Genomic DNA, 26,673 nt, shown 5'->3' on the forward strand with positions numbered 1-26,673 from the left:
TAAAGAAACTGCGGGTGTGGCTTCTGTCTGCGTTCATTATTGCATACTGTCACACTAAATAGTATGGCGTTATAAAAGTATTATGGCGTATTGTTCTCTCATACTGTTTAGTACATTAGCGTGCGCATGAGGATTTAGTATTCTGCAAACAGTTTACCCTGAGCAATAGTAGTGGCACCAACCGGCTCTTTGAGAAGTTTTAGGCAATTTTACAAACAGTACAAGAACCCGAAGGAGAAATGTGTTCAGAGCAGCTTTGAACAGGTCAGTCAGTCAGTCATTCAACAATCATTTTCATTTATTTATTCGGTTTTGTAAAGAAACTTTACCGTTAATTGTTTAGATAAGGCACAACCTGTTTGCTTACTACCCGTAAAAACACAGGAAGTAACGAGACAAAATCTAATGTAACCCTTCACTGTACTTATCTCAATTGGTTTTCACATCGGCTTATAAAGAAATGTGCAAATATAATGGAAGGAAATATTTATGATCGAAACAAAAAATGTTGCTTTTGAAGCACGTGACCTACGTGTTATTTGTGCGCCTGTAATGATGCGATCTGTAAAATTGAAAGCCGAATCTCTGTGTGAAACTTATAAAGCGAATTGTAGTAAATGTGCCCTATTGTTGCTCTTCTAATTTACCATTTATACTATAAAAGTCCTAGGAGAACATCTGGGCAAAAAGTACTCAACTGCTTGTAATTAAGTAACCAGCTTCAATCCTACATAGTGTTCATGTCAGTTTTTGACTCTTTTAACTATTACATAACAGATAGAATAACGCTTTGTTGTGAGTTTTACACATCATTTGTGTGTAGGTGTTGAACTTCTTTTGTCATCCATTTGTCATTAAGCTACTTGAAAGTGTGGTTGGGTTGCTTTTGTATTTACACTATAACTCGGTTTACTCGAAATGATCTGCTTTTTTGTCAGTTTAGTTGAGTCTGAGATTTGAAATAGGTGTAAGCGTAAAGAGAGATTTTAATCCATTGTAATCTATGTTTGTTAGAGATCTAATATAATTTTATTAGTTAAGGGCAATACAGTTTCTAAAACAGGAATGAATAGTTTTTGATTCAGGGGCTAAATTAAGTTTTAAATACTTTTAGGCGTCCATGTTATTTTGCTTTTAGGTATGTAGGCTATAATTATATGAAGCGTTGGGTCTCAGATTGTGTACTTCTCTTATATAATCATAAATATCTTTGCAAACACACTTGAATACATGAGTGATGAATCATATAAACTGATACACAGAAACGTGAGTGATTGCACAAGCGATTATATTATATCGTATTGTATTATATTATATTATATTATATTATTATTAATATTATTATTGTGCATTCTCATATCTTTCGAGCTTTACTGTAGCCCTACATCATAGTACATAGATCATGTGCTGTTTAGATGATGTGCATATTTTAAAATAAACCATGAATATTATATTTTTTCTGTTATAAACAGAAATTGAAAAATGTTGCTGTGTGTGCAACAACTAAGCATTCTAATGTCAAAGGCCACATTTAGAAGGGAAGTGGCACTACTGAGGCTTTCACTCTGTATGCTTTGTTTACCACATCAGTCTTAGATCTCAATACTCTGGAACTGGATATAATTTAACCAGCTGGCACGATGGCTTTGGTAACTTATTTTTATACAAGAAAAAATACTGCACAGCAATCTAAGCAGTACAGTTTTGACATGACATGTCTGTCCATCCATCACTGGCTTCTGAAAAACCTGGCTTGCATTGAATTTCTAGAGAAGCAATGACAAACATTAATGTATGTTCTGTTGCTGCAAATGGTAACAAGGTAACATAGAGGAGTTTACAACGTGTTTTCACATATAACTGAATTTTAGCTATGTTTCGCAGAGCTTTTGTTTTGCTATTTTTACAAAAGTTATTTATACAATAGTTATCTATATATTTTTACTCGTATTTTGCTGCTTTTTTTCTGACAGGCAGTGTAACAGGTCGGTGAATTAAAGTGAACAGGAAACCAGCTTTACGTTTCTGCCTTTTAGTGAGACTCTATAGTTTCTGTTTGGTTAAAATGGCTCCATCTGTTTTGTAGTTGCAACAAAATGTAGACATTAAACAACACAGCAATAAATCCTTTTTTACCACACACTCAATGACAATAAATGATTTATGTAATACAAAAAAATTATTAATGTGCTCTAAAGGGCTAGATGTGGTCCAGTCAGAAGAAAAAAAATATATTTCACTTCCTATTGTCATAGTCAGGTGTTTTAACAAGGAAATAGAAAAAACAGGAACACATTTTTTGTTAATCAATGTATTTTTAGTGTAAATCCAATTATAATTTGCACACATAATTCTAATAGCATAAACATATATTTAAAATAACGTTGTAGGCACTAACTTGCTAACTAGCTGCAAGGGCTACATTTAAAAAAATATTTTTCTAGAAATGGTACAGGAAAAGTTCTGTAAATTTCACCTGGTTTTATTAAAAACAATGCTGCCACAGGTTAGGAAGATTTCAAGGAACAAATAGCAATCACAACAAAGGTGCTTCTGAAAGTTCTCAGGGAACAACATAATTAAACAAGCAGAATTATAGCATGTAGAAAATACATAAAATATCCCTGTACTGTAAGTACAGTTGGTTTAATAAGGTGCAGGTTAAAACTAATCACAGAATTGCAGGATGATCAGAAAGCATCTGGAACAACAGTTAAGCAAAGAACTGCATTGCAAGTCAGGTCAAGAAGGTTTTATTGTCATTTTAACCATATTTAGCTAACGCAGTACAAAGTGAAATGAGACAACGTTTCTCCAGGACCCTGGTCCCTCATAAAACAACATAGAGCTACATCGCACAAAATAGAGTTCCATAACAGAACAGTAAAGATGACTGTATTGGTTCCTGAACCCCATGTAAAACGTCTTGATTTATCACTGCAAATAGTACTGGTCATTACACATCACAGAAGGAATCAAACATAGCCATGTGTTAGAGGAGAATTTAATCAGACAAGAAACTGGTGAGAATATTGGTGTCTTAACAGGACATTGATCCCAAATATACAGCCAATATAATCCCAAAAGATTTAGCAAATGGATATATTCCTGAAACAAATTTATAGAGCCTCTTGCAAATTGTTCATTAGAGGAACAAATAATAGCTGTGGGGAATTGTGGACCAAACGTTTATTTCTGTGGGCGTCATGATGATGATGAGGTATGGTTTGTCATGTGCTAACGTGTCGGAATATCAGGATTTGTGCCAGTGAGCCTGATTTTGAAATGCAAGGCTTCTGTCTGTTATGCAACACTTGTCTTTTCAAGGTTACTACCACTAGCACACCCTCCAACTCTTCAATGCTGCTTTTGTTACATCTGTATTGCAGATTTGGTGTTGAGATGAAGAGGCCTCTGTTATGACAGTGGAGATGGCAATGTCTGGAGTTAGCAGAACCCTGTCCTGGAAACCAGCACCTAGTGAACCACAGCAGAAGAGTAGGCCTCGCTCTGAAGTGTTTAGCGAGAATGCAGGCACAGTGAAGATCCTCAAAGTGTGCTTTATTAGCAACAGCTTTAATCTGGGAAAGAATTTTAAACTTGTCAAATGTGATGGTTCTTGGGAAATTAAGGTGAGTGTGAGGTTTTGTTTTGATTTTAATTGCAGAAAAAAATTGGTATATATCTTGCAATTTTAACTCTTAGAATTTACTAATGATGGATAATACTTTTTTATTATTATTGGCCATCAAGGTAATTTACAGTGGGCAGTTTTGGTGTTATGGATATGACAAACTCATAGATTTTTGCCTGTACCAAATAGAGAATTAAACACAAAAAGAAATGTATAAAATATTGATATAACCAGGAAAATAGTACTTTGGTGAGCTAAAAGTGTTGCCACATGTGTCATAGACATAAAGTAGATACCAAAGTCTTATATATATATTATATATTAAAATTCTTAAATCGTTTTAATCGAATGAAAAAACTGGCATTATTACATTATAGCATAGCAAGAGTGACTTGGTAAGGAATTAACCTAATAAAATGTATATGTTAATATTCGATGCAAATGTCTGTGTTACTCTGCAGGCAATTATCCAATCTATTTTAGAAAGTGGACGGCTTGGTCCAAACATCAAGTTCACTGGCTGCTATGGCTTGCGGCTTAAACACCTCAAATCAGATGAAGTGCACTGGCTCCATCCAAACTTGACAGTCAGTGAAGTGGAGAGGAAGTATGAGCAGCAGCATGTGGAGGCAGAGTGGAGGTGTGTGCTCCAAACTCCTTCACAAGTTCTTTTGCAATGTGAAGTATTTTTTTTCTTAGCTTATTGTGTCTCTTAAAAATAATCAGATATGACTTGAGAATCCGGTACATCCCTGCTGATTTCTTGGAGAAGCTGAAAGAAGATAAAACTACCATGCTGTATTTTTACCAGCAGGTTAGTGTGGGATATTACAAAAGCTCGGTGTGTAGTTTTGAGCAAAACTTTGCAAAATTAATCTGTTTTTGTAACTTTTTTTATAGGTCCGCAGTGACTACATGCAGCACTGTGCCAGTAAAGTCAGTGATGGCATGGCCTTACAGTTGGGATGCTTAGAGATCAGGTACCAGTGTTCTGCAAAACACTGTACATTTTTTATAAGGCATAAATTTGATTACTTCTGCTGTTAAAAGATCCCTCTAACGATCCACACGGCTTTATAGCTGTATTATTTTAGCATTTACATTTTCAAAGATCACAGTTAAAAAAAATTCATGTCATTTCTACATTTTGCCAAACAGGAGATTTTACAAGGATATGAATGCCAATGGATTGGAAAAAAAATCTAATTTTGAGCTTCTCGAGTAAGTTAGATCTGAAAACACCTCATGATTCGGTCACTGTCTGTATAACTCTTTACAAAACTGACTAAATTGCATTCATCATATTTTTTCTTAGGAAAGAAGTGGGCCTTGACTTGTTCTTTCCACAAGAATTGATCAACAGTATGAAGGTAAAATATTTTTTTTATTGCATTACATTCAGGTAAAGTAATTGTTCTCATTCTCACTCACAAAGCTTTATCAGTCACTAATTCATTTGTTTGACAGCCAAAGCAACTCAAGAAAATGATCCAGCAAACATTCCAGCAGTATTCATCTTTAAGGGAGGAGCAGTGCATTATGAAGTTCTTTGAAACATTCTCACTGTTTTCCAGCTTTGATGAGGAAGTTTTTCCATGTGAGCTAGTGGTAAGACCTCTTTATTTCTGCTTATTTATCTCTATGTAGCTATGACTTTGAAGACTGACTGATAGGATTTATTTATCAATATAAGGCAATTTCCCCCATACACCATACCCTGTAATTAATGCAATTTATTATATAAAAACCCTAGATCAGACTAATGTGTCAAACAACTATTAATCTTTCATATTACAACAGGGTTGCCATGTCTCATATGTAGGTCATTATATTCCACATATCACTATTCGAAAAAATTGCTATGTAATCGATGGTTAACTGCCTTTGTTACATAAATGCAGCAAGGATGGAGTTTGGCTGTAGATCTTGTTATTGGCTCTAAAGGCATTTGTCAACGCACTGACAAGAATTCAGTGGTATGTATTATAATTTTCGAAAACCACCAACCTAAAACAAACTTTTCTGTTAGTCTAGTGTAAAGCATTTATGTTTAAACTATATACACTTTTAAACTTTCACGAAACAAAAATATCTACAGTATCTATACTCTAATGCTTTAGCAACTTTATTCGTTAGCAGATATTGTATACTTTTCTTTTCTTATGCATTAATTTGATTATTCTCTGCCTTTTCACAGCCCATATGTTTAGCCGATTTCACACAAATTCAAAAGATCAAATGTTCCCTTCAGAATGATGGAAAGGCTCTGTTATATATAGAAATTCAGGGAGTAAAACAGGTAAGATTTCTTGTCATTTAGTATCATGGCACTTTAAAATGTGTGTTCTTGAATGAAATGCTGGGATATGTTCTAAAGTAAAGGATAGTCATATAGTCATATAGTCATTTCATTTAGCAAATAGGCTTGATCAGGAAAATTGCAAGCCTTTAATCATTTTAACTGAAAGCTTCTGTATTAATGCCAGATTTATTATGTTAAACCTACAGCCTTTGTCCATCAACACAGCCTCATTAGCAATTGCTGAGAACATGGCTGACCTGATAGATGGTTATTGCCGTTTAGGAAGTGGCAAAGACACTTCATTTATCATGAGATCAAAAAAAGGTGAGTAAGAAAAGCTGCTGTTTTATGAAGTCAATTCAATAGAATCTCAACAGACTGCAATCCTCGTTTCAAATTAGCTGAAACATTGGATTTTGTTAGTGCTATTGTGTACCAACATATATATATATAAATGTTACCATATTATATTCCAGAAAAAGAAGCCAGAAATACGCTACCTCTTATTCCTCAGAGGTGAGTAAATGCTGCCTGGTTTACATATTGAAACTTTATATACAGTCCCTGTAAAAAGTTTGGAAACACCTAGTTTTTTATTGTTTTCGAGAGACAAATGCATTTTTTTGTTGCAAGGTAGGTAAATTAACTGTATTAATGTCACCTTAGGCAAAACAATAGGTGAAATACATGTAGATAAGTCATGTTACACTTCAAATGTTTTGTACATGTAGGTTAAATACTGAACCAACATGGCTCTTATTCCATACTTAAATGCCATACATACAGTGCCATGCAGTTTTGTTTAAATATGACTAATTGGAACAAATTTCCCCATAAAACAAGACAATGACTTGAAGCAAACATCAAAGCTCTGTTAGCGTTTTTTAGAGTGCAAACAGTCTACTGGTGTGTTATCTGTTATGAAACGGCTTGTGTAGTTGCCGGACCTAAATTGAACTGCTCTGGGATAAACTGGATCACAAGGTTAAAAAGAAATATCCGACTAATAAAGAAGATCTTTGGCAAGTTTTACAAGAGGCATTGCAAAGTATTTCAGCTGAAAGTTTGGAAAAACAACCTGTCTATATGCCAAGAGGGTGTAAAGCTTTTCATGCTAAGGAAAGATTTTTCTGTGGAAAAAAAAAAAAATTAAATATATATATATATATATATATATATATATATATATATATATATATATATATATATATATATATATATATAAATATTAGGCCTGTCAGTAGATTAAAATTTTTCGATTACGATTAATTGCATGAATGTCGTGATTAATTGCAACTTAATTGCACAATTTAATCTGTTTTAAATGTACCATAAATGAATACTGTTCACGTTTTTAATACTCTAATCAACATGGGCATGGACAAATATGGATGCTTATGCAAATGTATATTTATTATTAGTGAAACCATACTCAACATAGAGCATAGAACTTTTGCTATGTTTCCACACGGACGGTTTTAATTGCCGGATGTTTGCATCACGGCTGATTTTGCTGCTTGATTTAAGACGTGGTGCATCAGTAAAACAAATGTTTAGTGATTAAAATATATTTTTCGGTTTAGTATATATCTTTTTATATAAGTAAAGAAAGGACATCGTAAATAAATGTGTTGCATTGAAGTTTTTAATTTGGCTTTTGTTAGATTTATTTAGATTTTTTATAAAAATGGTGAAACAAATGCACGCTGCATTAATTGCATGTTAATACAATTGCCTATAAAATTAATATGCGTTAACGCATTACTAACACGTAAATTTTTGACAGCCCTAATAAATATACATTTGGACTTTTGTATATTTGTTTGATCAGAGGAAATTTTCATGCCATTAAAATTACCTAATTTGTTACATCTGGGCAAAAGGAATATGCATGTGTCCCACAATAATGATAAAGAAAGAAAGGTTCTTTTTACTTATCACGTACTTTACAGCACATTGAAATGGTTTCTTCACATAGGAATCTGGGGTCAGAGCAAAGGGCCATGTAACAATACCCCTGGAGCACAGAGAGTTAAGGGTCTTGCTCAAGGGCCCCGCTCAAGAGCCCCAAGAGTGGCAGCTTGGCAATACCGGGGCTTAAACCCCTGTCCTTTTATTTAGTAACACAGCACCTTAACCATTAAGCTACCACCTCACACATAAACCATTAGATATTTCCAAACTTTTGACAAGCACTGTGTATATGTATACAAACTGTTTATGTATATAAATATATGCAAGGTTTATGTCCAATGAAGAATTTACTGTTTATTTTCAGTGTAAGTAAAGAGGGTACCTCTTTCTGCAGATCAAACATGAGTATGTCAATCGTTTCTTTAATTTTTGCAACATTTTCAGTAAAATATTTGAGTTTTGAAAAAACGATAATGCATTTTATGCATTCTACAGGCTCAGACATATATGCAGAGATACCCGATGATAAGCCCGATACAGGTACATGCTGTTTTTAAAAATGTTTATATTAACTGCGGCTTTGCTGAAATTATACGAAATGAATTTTTCTTTTGAAAACCTGAGGAACTGTAATCCTCCTTGTTCTTTAGTGGACAGGCATAGCATTTCTAGAGACAGCATTGTCCTTGGCCGGATCCTTGGTGAAGGTTTCTTTGGGGAGGTTAATGAAGGTGTTTACAAAAGCAAGGTGAGTAATTTATGTCATAAAATTATTAAAAAAATGTTTTTTATTATTTAAAGGCTCATTATATATTTAAATACAAAATACATATTACACATATATGGTATCTCACAAAAGTGAGTACACCCCTCACATTTTAGCAAACATTTTAGTATGTCTTCTTAAGGGACAATACTATAGAAACAAAACTTGGATATATTTTAGAGTAGTCACTGTGCAGCTTGTATAGCAGTAGAAATTTACTGTCCTCTAACTCAGCATACGGTCATTATTGTCAAAATAGCTGCCAACAAATGTGAGTACACCCTAAGTGATGTCCTATTCATTATGTAAATTTTTTTTTGTCTGCTCGACAGGACCATACAAATTTGTGTATCTTGTATTAGAGCAGTTAAAATTTGGTGCATTGAGTACAATTCTCATGGTAAGACTTTCTGAGTATTTGAGAATTTTAATTGTTGCTCTCCACAAAGATGGCCTAGGCTATAAGAAGATCGGTAAAACCCTAAAACCTAGTTACAGTACAGTGGCCAGAAACATACAGCGGTTTTCTGGATCCAAGACCTGCAGGGGTTCAATCAAAGAAGTTGAGTCTTCATGCTGTGCGTCAGGTGCAGAAGCTGTTTTAAAAAAACAGACGCATGAGTGCTGCCAGCATTGATTTAGCGGTTGCAGAAGCAGAAGGTCCACTTGTCAGTGCTCAGACTATGTCCCGCACACTGCAACAAGTACTCATTTTGTTGCCAGCAATTTTAACAATAATGGCTGTATGTTGAGTTATTTAAATGTGAATGGTGTACTCATTTTTGTGAGATATTGTACATATACATTTTTGTCATAGACTCAAACAATAAAAGCTAAATACCTGATAAAATTTACAATGTGTTTCTTGAAGGGTAGATTATGCCTCTAAAACGTTTAATACAGTGTTTGTTTTCACACATGGAGGTTGCAAACATGGTATATGACATTCTATATCACTATTTTTTGCTAGCTACTGAGAACAAGTTTATTTTTAACTCTACTGCAACACTACTCGGGCTCAAACCCACAATGTTCATATCCCGGTCACAGTTCATCAGCAACTTAGGCTTTTATTGTGTCTATTTTTTAATGGTAATTCTAAGTCTGAAGGGCACAAGTTTTCAGCAGCAAATTCTTCTAGGTTGTAATGTACATGACATTATTTCCTGTTAAATTCTTGATGTTTTTTTATAGGGTTTTGTAACAGCACAGATCTTGTCCTTTCCATTTAGAGGTTTTCAAAAATGTACAGCGTTGATGAGTAGACAGTTGGGTTGTGGTCTGTTTGTTGGTTCAATTTCTTTCCTAAAAACTGAACAAAATTACATCATAAAATGTTTATTTATAGACACAAATCAGCTCACACTTCCTCAAAGCAGGGACTTTCAGCAGGTGGCCAAACCAATTCTATCAACGAGTAGAGAAACAGAGCAAAGTGTTATGTGGAGCATGTGAGAATTGAACAAGAGGTTCATTTGTTTGTTTTAATTTCTTTTTTCCTTCAGGCTCAAGTTAAAATTCCAATAAAATTAATTGAATGTTTCTAATTCATTGTTTTAACCAGCAATATATGTGTGAAATATATATTTTAAGGTCAAGTAATGTAACAAAAAAAAATCCACCACACACAATTTCAATTGTGTTTTATTTAATTATTTATTTATTTTGAGTATGTAGTTATGTGACAGCCCCAGGGATTTTAATGGGTTAACTCTGTATCAAAATGCACTGACCTTTGACATTAATCATAACAGTTTTGAATGCAGTATGAGCAGGCTGTAACCTAATGAATAAATATGGCCTTGTAATACAGACAGGAGAGAGAGTGAGTGTTGCAGTGAAGACATGCAAGGACTGTTCAGCTGATGTCAAAGAAAAGTTTATGAGTGAAGCCGGTAATGCCTTTTTTATTTTTACGTTATAAAGAAAAGTCAAATAATAAACACATTGTATCTGATGTAAAAATGATACCTAATGCTTTATCACAGTGATCATGAAGAAACTTGATCATCCCCACATTGTAAGACTGATTGGCATCATCGAGGAGGACCCAGTTTGGATTGTAATGGAACTTTACCAGTTTGGGGAGGTGAGAGAGAGAAAAATCATAATGAAAAAATATATTTATTTAGAATCTTTTCTTGAAACCATTCTGTGATGTATGTTGAGAAATAAAGCATTGACCGTGACTCAATTGGACTCATGCTTATGACTCATTTATGTATTTGCTCCTAACCCTAACTTTACACAATGCACTTCCTTTAGCTAGGTAATTATCTGATCGAGAACCAGCACAAACTGGCCAATGCAACTCTCATCCTGTACAGCCTACAAGTCTGCAAGGCTCTGGCTTACCTGGAGGGTGTAAATATGGTACACAGGTATAGACCCAATTTGATAAAAAGTTTGGAGTACACATTCTAAGACACTCTGGATTCCAGATTCAACTTAATGTATTTAATAATATTTAAAACATTTTCGGACTCCACTTACACATGTGCAGCAGAGTCTTTTTTGGTTAGATGCATTTTATTTCTAGACACCCACAATCTAGTTCATTTTATCACTTCATCACACAAACACTAGTCACTAAAACCCACAAAGCACAACCTCCCTGGGACCTTTTGTTCCATTTCTGCTTAGTTTGTTCATCTACTGACTTCTAGTTCTAATTAAATGTAATAACTAATTTCTTTCATAGAAAGTGCACAAACAACTGCCATAATATATGGAGGATTTTCAAAGTATATATATATATATATATATATATATATATATATATATATATATATATATATATATATATATATGAACTGGTTACAAAGTATTATTAATGGCAGGATGTAACTTTTGTAATCACACATCTGTCACATGATTTCCTGTTTAATTCATGGTGTTGTAGTATGTATAAATGTTAAAGGGAGGATAGGTACTTTCCATTTACAAGGTATTCAGATCGTGTACACGAGCAGTATCTAGACTTATTGTGTACTGTGGTTTTTTTTTAATATGCTATATCAGCATGTAGTATAGTACGAAGGTTATGGTCTTGTGTCCCTTTCTTCCTGTAAATGTGTGCAATTGTTTGGTGCTCAAGACACGTTCATATGTTGTCAAAAATAGGTGTTTTTTTGCCTATAATAAAATCAACACAAAGTACATACAATTGTACAAAACCATATAGTTTTATAAATGTACGAAAAATAACACAAAACTTTCTTCTGTTTCAGAGATATTGCTGTAAGGAATGTTCTAGTTGCTAAACCAGATTGTGTAAAGCTGGGTGATTTTGGTTTATCGAGGTACATAGAAGATGAAGAGTACTATAAAGGTAACTACAACATAAACTATAATTGTTGCAATCAAATGCAGAAAAAACATACAAAACTGTTTTACTGTTTAAGACATTGGACATTGAGAGAACACTATGATTTGATATTTTTTTTACTGTGATCACCCAAGCTGAATATTTCTTTTGTGTTTAAAGCTTCTGTGAGTCGACTACCTATCAAATGGATGGCTCCTGAGTCTATTAATTTCAGGCGATTCACCTCAGCTAGTGATGTCTGGATGTTTGGTATGCAATTTCTGTTATTGCTGCTACATATCCCTGAGCAAACTACAATCATCTTGGATACACTGCCCACCTCTTTCGTTTAAATGCTTATTAATGAGTATTCTTTTATAGAAAAGCAAACTTAAGCATTCTGTGAACACTTTGGTAGTTTCAAGATGACTGTTTGCAACTTTTACACAGTGTGAAAGAAGGAAACTTATGATGATTCTTTGTTTTATGTGAGAGCATTCAGCACTAATCACTACTCTACTTTGGTTTTCAGCTGTGTGTATGTGGGAGATTATGAGTCGGGGTCAGCAGCCTTTCTTCTGGCTGGAGAACAAGGATGTCATCATGCAGCTGGAACAGGGCATGCGGCTGCCCAAGCCTGAACTGTGCCCTCCTGCCCTTTACTCACTCATGACATGCTGTTGGACGTATGACCCCAAAGAGAGACCCTCTTTTACACAACTCGTCTGTAAACTGAAGTAGGACATGCTGACTTGGTGTTTTTAGAATAATGTAACTTGCATGATAAGTCTAAATTTTTTCTTGTGTTTGATAGTGATGTTTACAAGATGGAGCAAGAGCAGGCAGTGGATCAGCAAAGGAACAGAACACGTCTCACAAGGATGCCCAGTGCTGATGCTCCACCTAAGGTACCCTTTTCAATAATTTTGATTTCTTGTTATATTCATTGTTCAGAACAGAAGCCAGCTGCCTTGATGACTTGCTGTATATGCTCTCTCATATGTCTGTTGTCTTATAAGCAGTTCATTGTAATATCTCTAATGGTTCTTGTAAGAATATTTAGACATTACACCAGAAATACAACCATAGGGCTATTTTCAAAGTTGGTATCTTTACAGTAAATTGACATCATAAAATCTGAATTATTCCATTTATGCTATATTATTTATGCAATGCTTATGTATTTATATATTTGTATTTATATGTATTGTATTTTGTGGTTACATTAAACTGTCAGACAGCTTTGCTGGACAAAATACTTATTTACATTAGCCTGCATCATCCAAAATGAAAGGTTAGAATGAAATGTCTCTGCTTTTGTAATTCACGTAACTCTCTGACATCTTCAGAATAGAGCTTATTCTCTTTTTGGCCTAAACTAAAATCTGCATGATTTGGCAGAATTGTTAACGCTTTGAACAAACTCGTTGTCTAAGTACACACATATCAACCACTTACTTCAGAGAAAGAGATTTGGTCAACCTTTGCTTAATCTTTGTTCTCTTTTCTTTGAAATAGCCATCAAGACAGAGAACCGGAGAATTTAACACTATTAACCCAAGACTACATAATCAGGTATACAATTTAACTGCCTTTTATTTGTTATTGCTTGATAATTCTTTAGACCCAAATTATAAATGCATTCTATAAAAGTCTGAAATTTGTAATATTTGCCAGCTCTCCTGTTGTTATGCAAGTTATTCTTTCAGCACTTCCTGTTAGTCAACTTCATGCCATTGCATTTGCGCTTCAATCTTTCTGTGTATTTAGCTCTTTTTCTGTTCATTTTCGTGCTCCTGTATGTTAACGTGTGTATGGTTAGCTGTTTGTAAGCAGCACTATCTAAAAAAACTCTCTCGATGTGCGGCTAATGTGGTTTGGTTTTGCTTGTTTGCATATGTTCATTCTTTTGCGGCCAACTTTCCAGCTACCCGACTATTTGTGTGCTAGTTTACCTGTGCTCGCTCGCCCACCAGCCTTCCGATCAACACACATCTGCAGCAGCACAATGACCCTGCCTTTGTCCCCGCGGCGCTGCAGCGTGGGGGTAAGAGTCATGTTTGACCTAAATGCATGGTCTACACAAAAACAATCTTCTGTGTCGCAAATAAGATATAGAAACTTTTTTATAGGAAAGCTGAAATCATGTTTCATCAGAGCAAAATAATACTTGTAAGCCGGCTTTTTTTGCTTTTGATCTTCTGGTGGTCTCCAGCACCAGCATGTGGCCACAGTTATGCCATTTTTTATTTAGTCCTCAGGTAGAATAACTAACAGGCCTTGCTGTGATGATCCTACATTACATGTTTGCTTCTCTTTACTTTTATTAGGAAAGAGCTTTTGGGTTTGAGCCATCCAGTGTAGAGGATGCTCAGCGGCTGTGGGAACTGGACAAGCAACGTATGGAGGAGACTCTTCGGAGACAGAAAATGGAGATGCTGGCAGATAGCCAATGGCTTGAGAATAAGGAAAAACTGCTGGTGAATCTATTGTTTCATATATAACTGTTTAAAAATGATTAGTAGCAAAAGTAAAAAGCATTACATTCATTATCCAGATGTAGGAAGCACCTAAACATGACATCAGGACTTCTCATCCTGATTGATGTATATGCTGGAGCAAATAATGCACCCTGCTTTTGACAATTTCAGCAGTCTGACTCTACTGTTCTTTCCTTACAGGATCCAGGAGCCCATGATGATACACAAATAAAAACGGTAACATATTAATAATGTTGTTAATATGTTGTTTATTTATTTCAAATCTTTTTATTTTCTCCTCTTCCAAATAGCATTTGTCCACTTTGTATTTACGTTTAATATATATGTATACATATTGTTTTTCAGCCCCCAGAACCAGAGACTGGATACTGTAAGTGTACATTAAGGTTTTTTGGTATTTGGTTATATGTATTATAGCAGCCATGGTTTCATTTAATGTTGAGGTAATACAAATTTACATTTGAGTTATAACAGTATATTGCATATACATTTTTCATTAATCATTCATTTTTTTTGTTTTTTTTCGTTTTTTGCTATGTGGTGAATTGCTGGTGAAATAAATCTGGTGAATTGCTGTTTTTTTTCTGGGACTCACAGCACAACCATTCTTTCTGTTTTAGCTCAGTTTCAAAGTCCCCCGGAGAAGCCTCCCAGACGGACTGCACAGGTAATCCAGCTAGCAAACACGCTTTGAAGCCACGCTTTGTACCTTTCCAAAAGAGCAGCTGGCAACAATCAAACAAGCAGGTTTTTACATTGAGCTCAACAAACAACCATTTGATCAGTCTGAGGCCAGATATCTGTTTCTTGGCAGAAATTTGAAAATGTAAACGATCTGTACTTAATTATAAACTTTAACACTAGATTGTCCACGCCTGATTTGTAGGTTGTTGATATAGGTATTGTCACTGGATTTTCCAAACTGGTTGCGCTCATGCTATCGCTAGCATTAATGCTGAGGTTTTCACCTACTTACAGCCAGCTCCCACAGCAGAACTGGATCGCTCTGAGGATAAGATCTACAATAATGTGATGGAAATGGTCAAAATGGTGATGAAACTCAAGAATGATGTCAACACACTGCCTGCTTCGGAGTATGTCGGTGTTGTGAAGGTAAATACATTGTTCTTTAGGATGAACTCAAGCATTGATAGCAGTGACAAGAGCTGCCATTGTGTTCCACCAAAATATGGTTTGAATTCCTGAGATTTTTTTTATATTAATCATGGCACTTTTTGTTAGGATGTGGGACTGACTTTGCGCAACCTAATCAGTAGTGTGGATGAGGTCCTACCAAGCCTGCATGACTCAGTCAGGACTGAGGTAACATATAACCGAATTATAGCAATAATGTTTGTATAAGGTGTGTCAAAAAAGACCTTTGCTTACAGAAATACATTTACTTCTGTAATATTCATGAATATCACTTAAATATAAATGCTGCTTTTTTATTTTTGGTGTATTAGATTGAAGGCACTCAGAAGTTGCTGAATAAGGACCTGGCAGAGCTGATCAGCAAGATGCGACTGGCCCAGCAGAACGCCATCACCTCTTTAAAGGATGAATGTAAGAAACAAATGTTAACAGCAGCTCACACACTGGCTGTGGACTCTAAGAACCTTTTGGATGCCGTGGACCAAGCTCGTGTGCGAGCAAATATTGCCAAACCTAAACCTAGCTGATGTGCTCTAGCTTGGTGGTGTATTTTAATTTTTTAAAGGAATGGCTCAGACATTTGGGCTGCCCACTAACTTCGTTTAAATGATTTGGATATAATGTAAAAGGAAAGGACAGAGAAAAGATTATAGCCTTAACGGTATAGCTTTTTCCGATTCTCTGGCACAGCATTTCCTCTTTTGTTTATTTATGATTATAGACTAGAACGAAAGCTGGGCTTTCTTTGAAATAATATTTTGAATATGAGCATTTTATTTGTATTGCATGTTCAATTTGCTAATAGTCATTTTCATATCAAAAGTACTTATCTTTCCGAAATCAGAGATTATTTTGTGTATATTTTTTTATCAAACAGAACAAATGCATTATCTGGAGAATTTGGAACACGAGATATTTTAAAAAATGAATGTAGCATCTCTGTTCTGCAATTCTGTAAATAGTAAATAACAGTAGTTAAATACTAGAATTAGTGAACTATAAAAAGGAAAAAGTTTGCAGTAGACAGTATTTTTGATTTAAATGTCATCGTGTTCTCATATTTTAGTGCCATATTATTTTATTAACATTTTTATTATTCTCATGACAATAAAATATTTCTGAAATGCAATGTGCGCATTTCCTTGTGTAAACATTACAGTAGTCCTCACGTTGAATTTAAAACTTTGAAACAGAAAGGTCATTGCAACAGACAGTCACTAACACACACCAGCAGGGGGAGCATTTGGCACCCAAAAAGCGGCAGTAATAAAAATACTAAAGCTTAAAAATAAAAGGACACTTTAGTGTTCATAGTTGTTGACAATAGATTTATTAACATAATGTTTAAATGTCATTATAATCTGATTGAATGTAAAAAAATCTATTTCGTGTTAATGAAAGTAAAACACACTGAAAGCATTTTCTGTAAAAACAGTTAATTTTTCCATGTTCTTATCTTATGGAAGAAAATATAAGAATATAAATATAAGAAAAAATGACAGATTTTTCAATGGCCCTTTAAAGATTTGCATCCATGAATGAATAATGCCTTTTGATCTGTTAGGTGATTAAAGTAAAATGACACTACAGACATTCAATGTAAACTGAACTGCATTACTCTTAGGCTGGGTCACAAATCCCTCGCCCCTTTCAAAAAGGTTAATTTTGCATATTATTTTGAAGGTTGTTCTATCTATGCATGTGGAAGTCACAGGGCTCAGAAACAGTATTATATGAGGAAATGTCAGTTCATTCAAGGAGAGCAGAGAATGCTGCTCGCACAGGAGCGATGGCTGAGAGTCACGGCTGAGAGGATCTAAACTATTACAACAATTGAATGTGACCTCAGTTAATACCTGAATGAACTGATATACTCTGTCCCAAACTCATTACATCAATGGCAATACACACACATATCCTCAATGCTGCAAAAGGTCTGCAAAGGCTGGTTGTTAAAATGTATTTTTAATGCAGTGAAAGCAACAACAGATCCAAAGTAAAAAAGCACGAAAAAAAATTATTGTTCTTTTCTTTTAAAATGCAGTCATCTCTAGGGCAGGTCTTGGCCCAGTTGTACAGGTTGAACATTGCTCAGAGACCTGATGTCTTTATCAGTAAGCCCATGGCAAGCAGCTAGATCATCCCCGAGAGCCAGGGAGGCAAGAAGAGGCCAACTGTCCCCAGCAGGCATACAATGATGAACATCCAGAGGAAGATGCGGTCAATCACCATTGCTACATATTTCCAGTCCTCCTTGACCTATGATAGGACACAAACCACAAGGCTGATTCCCACTGGGTAAGATGTGAAAGGCTAAGAATGATGAAGAGGCTTTCAGAGAGGCATTGGATGTGGTAGAGAATGTAAATATTTATGAAGCAATTCAGATACATTAGCAAACAATAGCTGATTTCTATAAAACTTTAATTAACTATTGTGGATTGAATGTAATAAATAACAAAAAAAGAACAATCTGCACAGACTGAAAAGGTCTTAGTATAAAAGAGAAATAGAACATCTGTAAAATGTTTTCACAATTATTTTCAACGTAGTTTTCCTGCTAAAACACATCTAACATTCAATCATTCGGCTTCAGTAATTGCTTTATCCTGGCCATTGTCATGATTTCAATCATATGTCAGGAGAAGAACATGCAAAACTTTACATAAACAGTAACCCGGAACTCAGGATTGAATCTGGGATCCTGGAGCTGTGAGGCAGCAACAATCCAGTACATGCTACAACAATGTGCAGCCCAATATCTATAATAATAATTACCTGAGTTGTGTTGGGAAAACCAGAAGTCAATTTACTAAGCAGTTTCAACACAACCTCATACAAAAACATGACAGGGGTAAGCATTCAAGATTTACTTACGGAGAAGTCTGTGTCCTCAACATGCAAGTAATCTGCAATGTATTGCACTCCCTCCAAGGCCTGTAGTAGACCTGGGGAGCACGGCAGTCTCGACCCAGACTCCAGATGGCTCAGGTTGGCAGGTCGTTGAATGAGCGTTATCCTTTGTCCTTGCTGTTGCATGTCACACTTTTTCAGTGAGTTCTCAGAGTCAGACAAGTTTAAAGATGTAGCAGGAGAGAATGAACAGGCTGCATTGCCCTTTTTATTCCAGAGTACACCCACATCCAAATCTGTCTCCTGCTGCAGCCAACTTTTAGAGGTGCTGAGATTAGAGCACTGACTTGGAGCATGTCTCTTTTCTTGTTGCTGGTGACGTGTCTGCCCAGGCTCTGGACGCTTCATAAAGAGAAAACGTGGGATAAATCCCAAGAATACAGACTGAACCCAGCATGGCATCTTGTGAGTACTGGGAGAGCGGTGGTGCACGTTCAGTACAAACACAGTGATGACGATGGAGAGAGTTACAAAAATCATAGTGAAGAGCAGGTACTCTCCAATGAGGGGGATGACCAGAGAGGTGGACGGAATTATCTCAGTAATGAGCAAGAGGAAGACCGTCAGGGAAAGTAGAACAGATATACATAGTGTGATCTTCTCCCCACAGTCTGAAGGCAGGTAGAAAACCAGCACGGTCAGGCAGGAGATAAGCAAGCAGGGGATGATAAGGTTAATTGTGTAGAATAGAGGAAGGCGACGAATGATGAAGAAATAGGTGATATCTGGGTAAATTTCATGACAGCAGTCATATTTTTTGGTGTTGTATGTGCCGACAGCATTCACTATGGCCCACTCCCCACTCTCCCAATAATCCTTCAGGTCCACAGTTTTTTCGATGCGCTCCAGGTCAATTTTGGCTTTGTCATATGTCCAAGAGCCAAACTTCATTTTGCAGTTTTGCTGATCAAAGGGGAAGAACGTGACATCAATGCTGCATGAGCTCTTGTAGATGGCTGGCGGCACCCAACGCACTTTCCTGTGTAGAACAGGTGGGCTTTGGTCATGTGAGTTACAGCAAACTCACCATCTGCACTATGAGAGAACATCAGCATTAATAACTGTTACCCAGGACTGGGTGTGCAAGTTATTATACCTGAATTTATTAATTAATTAAACATGCAAAAATAAAATGTAATGTGCCTTTCATAATTAACATTCCAATCTCCTTAACATCAGATTAATTGAATATTTCTTATCTCTTATATTTATTAGTGCCTCTTTCATCTATGCGGTTCTAATTAGATAGTACTCTATGCACTGTGGTTGCAGCAGAAGTTGCTTCTGGTATCTGATGTAACAGGACATTAATTCTTCTATTTTTAATAAGACAGCAGATCTGCTTCACAGATAAAGCCTGTGGTTCCACAAATAGGCATGCCATTTAATGTTTCATTAGTTGCTTTAATAACTACAAAATTGTTATTCCACGGCTTGTCTGTTGAATTTCACACACCATTGTCCCAGAGAAGAAAAGGCATATGAGTACCGATATAAAGATATATACTTCAAGACCCATACTAACTAGAACAATAAAAGGACACTTTCAATCATTTTAACAATGTTAGGTATATATCGAACTTGTCAAAATATATACCTTTTTTTGGTGACATAACTCTTTTCATTGAGATATGCTTCCTACACTGAATGTTTCAATGTTGCAGCACATCTAAAGAGTAAATCAGACTTACTTATTATACAGGACAATGTCTGGTACCCAGATCAACTCTGATGGGACCCTGATGGATGTTACATTGTCATAATCGGAGGGCTCCCAGCGCAGTTTATAGTCGTTCCATTCCTGCAGTTAAAAACACATCATATATAAATGATTTGTATATCTTTTTTTATATATATATCTCATATCTATTTGCTATATCTCATAGCAAAACATAAATTTTTTTTAAATGAAGTCAAAAAATATGAGGAGTCTTGCCACCAGCTTCTATATTTCACATATGTATAAAAAAAAAACAAAAAACAGCAAAACACTTAAATTGCACGGTCGTAGATGAAATCACCTGCTTCAGCCATACATTTGTCGTCATCATCTGATTTTTCTCATCCTGCCAAAAAGCAACAGAATCAGAGTAATTACACTCAAAGACAAAGAAACAAACCTATTAATAAGACTTATATCACTGTATTAAACTCTGAATAAACTCTTTTTTTAACCAGCAATCTGTTGAATGTGAACAACATTCCATTAAAATGTAAACAGCCTAAATTGCATTTTTCTGTTTCTGTCTATGTTGTAAGTGTGTAGGGGAAAGACAAAAAGACATACCACATCAATCAGCTGAGCAATTGAGAGGCCGAACTTGACAATTACTACATCAGTAATATTCTGCACTGGTCTGGACCACTTATTGTAGGTACTAAAGAGCCTTTTAAAGAGCTCGTCTTCAGCATATGCATGAGTCCAGTCATCTGCAAATGGTAGATGGTTGATTAAAAAAAAAATCTAATCAGAGTAATTGTGCAGGTCAATTTAGCAGGATATTTGGAATTATTTGACCGGTTTCACAAATTGAAATTATTATTATTATTATTATTATTTTATAAAAACAGGCAGAAACGGATCTAAAGATGTTAAAACACTTAAAGGTTAAAAACGTTGGGAAAGTTTTCCCTGCAGTATCACAAGTCAAATTCCAGTTCAGAGATTCTAAAAATCCCACAGTAGCGCATCTGAAATTTGTCAAGTATATTTTTCTACACTCAAACAAACACATATATATTAAATATGTAACTCGCATTACCAGCTGCACAGACCCAGCAGCGCAACGCCGCCAAGAACAAAAAAAGATCCCGTCCCATGTCCTTATTTCCGACAAAAGGCGACGCTCGACAGACAGCCTTAAATGATGTCCAGATGTCATTTACATGATGTCCTCCTTAGTTGCGCTCTTCAGTTTAAGTGCAAGTGCATATAGGGTTGCCAGGTATTCATAATAAATATCACACTTAGCGGGAAGAATTAAACAGTAGTAGTCACCCGGAATATAACATGATGTTGGTTTGTGGAATAAAATATATACATATAATTATATATTGAAAAAGAACAGAAGATGGCAACTGAAATGGTTAGCAAATACACGTTAAAAACTGCACCTGGCAACATCGTCTTCGCTTCTCAGCGCTCCCTGAAATGGAAAATTCAGCCAATGGGGTCTGAATGCGTTTCCATATTCTAACTAAGGGGGGTTTATGTTTTCTATGGGATTCCCTATTCTGTATAAACAGAACGGCACAAGATCCTACCAGTGAATTAATTTAGAAATATCGAACAGGGAACCATATTATTTGATAATTGAGATATTTCTGGATTTGACTTTGTGATTTCTTTTTTGCAAAAAGAAAAATAACAACAATAAATCGAAAATAAATAAAACCTGAGAACCGTGATGTGTCAGTCAGCGGGATATTTCCAACATTAAAATATCAAGTACATTTCAAGAATGTGACAAGTTAAATCTTGTCTTTACACTTGTGAAACTGGTTAATCAATTGAAATATAACACCTAACCACACTTTTAACAAGCTGTCCTTTCCAGCCATATGTGGTTCTTCCCCAAACTGTTACCACAAAGTATTGGATGTCTTTGGATGTGCTAGATTTAAATCTTTGTTTTCTTGAACTTGGAGACCCAAACCTGCTCCAGCATAATAATGCCCCTGTGCACAAAGCCAGCTCCATAAAGTGTTAAAGTGAGCAGAGTCTTAAGGAGATTGCTGCAGACCTCTGAACTCATACCCTTTAAAAACCTTTGGGGTGAAATGGAATGCTGTCTGCACCCCAGGTCTCCTCACCCTACATCAGTGAGCAAAAATCTCCACAACCACAGTTTACAATATAGTGGACCATCTTCCCAGAATAATAGAGGTTATTATGCCAGCAAATTGGAACTAAATTTGAAATGAGATGTTCAAAAAGCACATGACATCTTAAGGTCAAGTGTGCCTAAACTTTTGGTTCATATAATATAATAACACCTATACAGCGATATATGCATAATGTTGTGTTCGTCCCACTTGTGCCACCCGAAAACGTCTCTGATCAATTGAAGAATGGAATTTTGAACTTCTGAAGGTGTGATGGAAACAGGCACCACAATGTTGGCTAGAGATTCCTGTAAGTTGCAAGATGGGGCAAGCCACCAAATTTTCTATTTATCCAATGATGATGTTTACATGCCTTTTGTCTACATTTGGTGGTGGACACGGGTCAGCAGGGGTACTGTGACTAGTCTGTGGCTGAACCTGTTGACAGGTAGCCTCAGATTGGTCACAGTACAATAGACATGTAAGTGTCAGAAATGGACCATAGAACAATGGAAGAAGGTTGTCTGGTGGTTTCTTGTACTACTTTTGGTAGATACTAGCCTCTGCATATCAGCCACTTTAAAGATGTTCTGGCCCCATGGCTTAACCATCAAAATTTGAACTTGCTTAGATTCTTACACTTGCTTATTTTTTTTTTACTACATTCATTTAAGAACTGACTGTTACTTACTTGCTACTTAATATATCTCACCCATTGACAGGTGCCACTGCTACTCAAATACGGACAAAACACAGAACAAAAACATAGGTGTCACAGTTTGGCCAATAAGTGTTCAACATGCATGTATGATATATCTACTCATAGCTGGTATGAAGTAGGTAACAACCTATACAATACCGTTCCAGAATTTTACTTCAGAATTGTAGGAAACGGTAACAATTCATCCCTATAAAAATGAAAGGGGGCAATTTAGCACTTCACAGCTTAATTGTGGTTTGCCCAACATGCCAGTACGACATATGAACTCATACCTGGTGGGCAGTAGGCAATGCCCATACACCCTGGTATCACAGGAAAATATGGAATAATGGCAATAATCTGCCCCATAGAAAATTATGGAGAATCATTCACAGTCACTGAGAAACAAACAAGGCATGAACACTGTGAAAGGCAAACAACTGCATACATGCTATACATCAAAGCAAACAGCTTGGTGAGGAGAACTGCATCATGGCATCATGGCAGATTCCAATACTGTATGTTTCAGCCAATAAGAGCCTTATGGGTAAAAAACCCAAAAAAAAACATTACTCACAAAAGTGTATCTTTGACTTGTGACATTATTATAGCCTAGTGTGGGGAAAACACCACTATATATATATATATATATATATATATATATATATATATATATATATATATATATATATATATATAATCCTACAACAGAAATGGAAAACCAGTACCGACACGGACATGTGGAATGGTGGGTAAATTTGTGAAATCCACATGGCATCACTTTCTTGTTATCCAAGTAAGTTACGGAATCACAAATGTTTAGGCAATGTGTATGTTCCACAGTGTGGACATTTGTATTCTGGATACCATATTAAAATATTAACTAACAAAATATTTGACATCCCAAAGCTTAAGAATCATGGACATGTGACCTGACCTTGACCCTTGTCAGCTGAAGGCCAATATCAAATCTCCCCTTTATCTCCAAGATTCTAGAAAGTTTATCATGTAAATAGCATTACCAGGATAGCCTTCTTTCACCTTGGAAATATTGCTAAAATTTGAAATATGATGTCTTTACAGGATGCAGAAAAACTAGGTCATGCTTTGGTTACATCTAGATTTGACAATTGTAAGGCTTTACTGTCTGGGTGTTTGAGTAAGTGCATAAATAGGCTTCAGTTAGTCCAGAACGCAGCATCAAGAGTCCTTACTAGATCTACAAAATATGACCACATCACCCTTGTTTAAATCACTCTACACTGGATCCCAATTAAATCTCGCATTGATTATAAAATACTACTACTGACGTATGCAGCACTTAACACTGTCACAGTATCTGAGTGAACTTCTGTAACATTATGATCCCCACATCCACTTAGATCAAAAGTTGCAGACTATTTGTTGGTACCTCAAATAATGAAGACTACAGCAGGGGCCAGAGCTTTCTCTTACAAAGCCCCACAGTTATGGAACAGCCTTCTAATTAGTGTTTGGGACTCAGACACAGACTCAGTAAAATCTGCTTTGAGACAATGTATATTGTTATTAGTGCTATACAAATAAAATTGAATTGAATTAAATTAAATTAAATTTATGTAAAAAATGCTCAGTACAGTAGAGAAAGTTGATTGCTGGGTAAATGTAATTAATGTTTTGTTGTTTCTGTGTAAATAGCATAAAGGTACATGGAAATTGTACTATAAACTCAAATATATATTATTCAAGTAATACTTGCAAAAAGTAATAATTATGCAATTATCACCTGTTGCATATCAGTGTTCTGTTCATGAAAAAAAGAAAATAAATATTTAATTAAATATTTTTAGAAGATGCATCTTTATAGACAAGAGAGCACAGAAATTATTCCCCTTTAAAATCCCCCAAAGCCCTCCTTCTCATTCAGCTGCCTGCTGGGCTTAAATTTGACATCTCAATATCATCCACCTGCTGAGATAATATACTGATGCCTGCTAAGTTTCTAATGTGCAAGTACCATAATCCAATTTTCATTTTAGAATTTGAACACTGTCTATACTTTAAAACTACCAGATTCTCTTTCATTAAAATGTTTGTTGGTCTGTTGATTTAGTTTTATCTGTATTTACTAATGCTTTAACCCTAACATTCTCTCTCTCTCTCTCTCTCTCTCTCTCTCTCTCTCTCTCTCTTTCTCTCTCTCTCTCTCTCTCTTTCTGTAATCTTTTTCTTTGCAGCTGAAGCACATTTTTATTTATGCAAATATGTTGCATGTATTCAATAGCCCTATTTAGAACTTTGTTTGGCGGATATAGGCATTTTGTTTTGCATAGAAATCATCCCTAAATACATCAAATGTGTAAGTATATCACCCGAATATTCTTGCATTAAAAGGGTTTGATATTTTCAAATGTAAAAGCACAGTACTGTTTCTCCTGATGAGGTTAGTTTACAGTTATGGATTTAAAATGCATGAAGTTAGGTTTGCACTATGACGTAAATTAAACACACTGATACAATAAGCTTTCTAAGAACTGAATAAAATATTTGGCCTAAGTGTGGGTCCTGGAGGTTACTCTAACGTGACATAAATTTGTCAGGAACTCATTATCCTTAGCCTAGGCATTATACATAATCAGACTTGGTAATATAATGTTGGCTTTACTTATATATTTTTTACACTGATGATTTTGGCCATAAAATATGGTTTATGTGATGCTAAAACTACAAAAAAAAAATAAATTAATGACTGCAGCTAATGGCAAACTATATTATTTTATATACTTACTTGTATATCTAAAATTCTTTAGATTTTTAGTCCAAACATCTGAACTCCTGAACTAAAACTCTGGACTCTAGAACTGCACCCAACAAGTCAGAAAATATTAAATAAATAAAAATCCTAACAATTAAACTTGTACTGCATTTATAGATATGGTTTATCACATAAAACATTTGTTAAAACCTAAAAAATGGTTGAGAGTTTCTACTCTGCTTTCTGCAGTTGGTTTCTGATGATGGCTCTATAAGCTTCATTGGTGGAAAAAATGACATTTTAGGACAGCTTATTTCATCTGTGGATTTTTTCATTTTAAATGGCAAGTTGCATAAATTGCTTAGTAGTAAGTTATTTTGTGTGGAGGTCAGGCACTTTGAGGAAGCTATACTTTAGGTTTATGCAGCCATAAACACACTGTCAACCAAACGCCTGTGCACAATTAATGCTCTCACGAACAACAAACCATAATCTAAAACTTTAACATGAACTGAGAACATTGCGAAAGATTCACTCTGCTCTCTCTCACAGTCTTTATATCTCAAACTCTCTAATCCTCTTCTACTGTACACCTGTAACACTGTCTTATTTTTATTTATGTAAAATACTGTATGTGTTCAGTAGTCCGTTTTAGAACCTTATATGTATTATCATAGAAAACATTGCTATAACATTTTAAAAAATGGTTCATAATTTAACCACTGCTTTCCTCATTCGCTTTTTGATGATGACTCCATAAGCTTTATCTGAAGACGCTAAATAGTTTTTGCACCGATGGACAGATCATCAACCAAAGCACTGTGCATGGTTAATGTTCTTACAAGCAAACCACTGTCAGAAACATCTAGCCGAGTCAGCTGAGTACCCTATTAATTTGCTAAACTGTGAACAGTACAACTGC

General features: G+C 35.4%; 2 protein-coding genes across 3 annotated transcripts; one reads left to right on the forward strand and one right to left on the reverse strand.

The window, feature by feature from the left end:
* Positions 1-103: 103 nt before the first annotated feature.
* On the forward strand, positions 104-16,708 carry ptk2ba (protein tyrosine kinase 2 beta, a). 2 transcript variants are annotated; one of them, XM_046855171.1, is made up of 31 exons: positions 104-264; positions 3,390-3,632; positions 4,096-4,274; positions 4,361-4,448; positions 4,535-4,614; positions 4,793-4,855; positions 4,950-5,004; positions 5,102-5,242; positions 5,536-5,610; positions 5,832-5,933; positions 6,143-6,260; positions 6,413-6,452; positions 8,215-8,255; positions 8,346-8,390; positions 8,501-8,598; positions 10,430-10,511; positions 10,605-10,705; positions 10,882-10,997; positions 11,847-11,947; positions 12,104-12,193; positions 12,456-12,660; positions 12,738-12,831; positions 13,442-13,498; positions 13,851-13,970; positions 14,254-14,403; positions 14,605-14,640; positions 14,770-14,794; positions 15,045-15,091; positions 15,403-15,537; positions 15,667-15,747; positions 15,891-16,708. In XM_046855171.1, exons 2-31 carry the CDS (start codon positions 3,420-3,422, stop codon positions 16,104-16,106), a joined length of 2,994 nt encoding a protein of 997 aa, XP_046711127.1. In that variant the 5' UTR covers positions 104-264; positions 3,390-3,419; the 3' UTR covers positions 16,107-16,708. The 2 variants fall into 2 exon arrangements, with proteins under 2 accessions (XP_046711127.1, XP_046711128.1); XM_046855172.1 differs by lacking the exon at positions 13,851-13,970 and having other exon boundaries at positions 106-264.
* Positions 16,709-17,525: 817 nt separating this feature from the next.
* Positions 17,526-21,384, reverse strand: chrna2a (cholinergic receptor, nicotinic, alpha 2a (neuronal)). Its single transcript, XM_046854989.1, is given in 7 exon segments — positions 17,526-17,838; positions 18,457-19,466; positions 19,469-19,527; positions 20,184-20,293; positions 20,514-20,558; positions 20,780-20,922; positions 21,255-21,384. Coding segments are annotated over 7 exon segments (1,551 nt in total). The 5' UTR covers positions 21,313-21,384; the 3' UTR covers positions 17,526-17,712.
* Positions 21,385-26,673: the final 5,289 nt, after the last annotated feature.

Source organism: Silurus meridionalis, chromosome 8 (assembly GCF_014805685.1).
Source record: "Silurus meridionalis isolate SWU-2019-XX chromosome 8, ASM1480568v1, whole genome shotgun sequence".
NCBI classification, from domain to species: Eukaryota; Metazoa; Chordata; class Actinopteri; order Siluriformes; family Siluridae; genus Silurus; species Silurus meridionalis.

Excerpts from the sequence above, each read along its gene's own strand:
- ptk2ba (XM_046855171.1), top strand. The coding sequence starts at position 3,420 with ATGACAGTGGAGATGGCAATGTCTGGAGTTAGCAGAACCCTGTCCTGG. Across the intron at positions 4,615-4,792 it reads TTGGGATGCTTAGAGATCAG|GAGATTTTACAAGGATATGA; the intron begins GTACCAGTGTTC and ends TTTGCCAAACAG. Across the intron at positions 10,512-10,604 it reads AAAGTTTATGAGTGAAGCCG|TGATCATGAAGAAACTTGAT; the intron begins GTAATGCCTTTT and ends GCTTTATCACAG.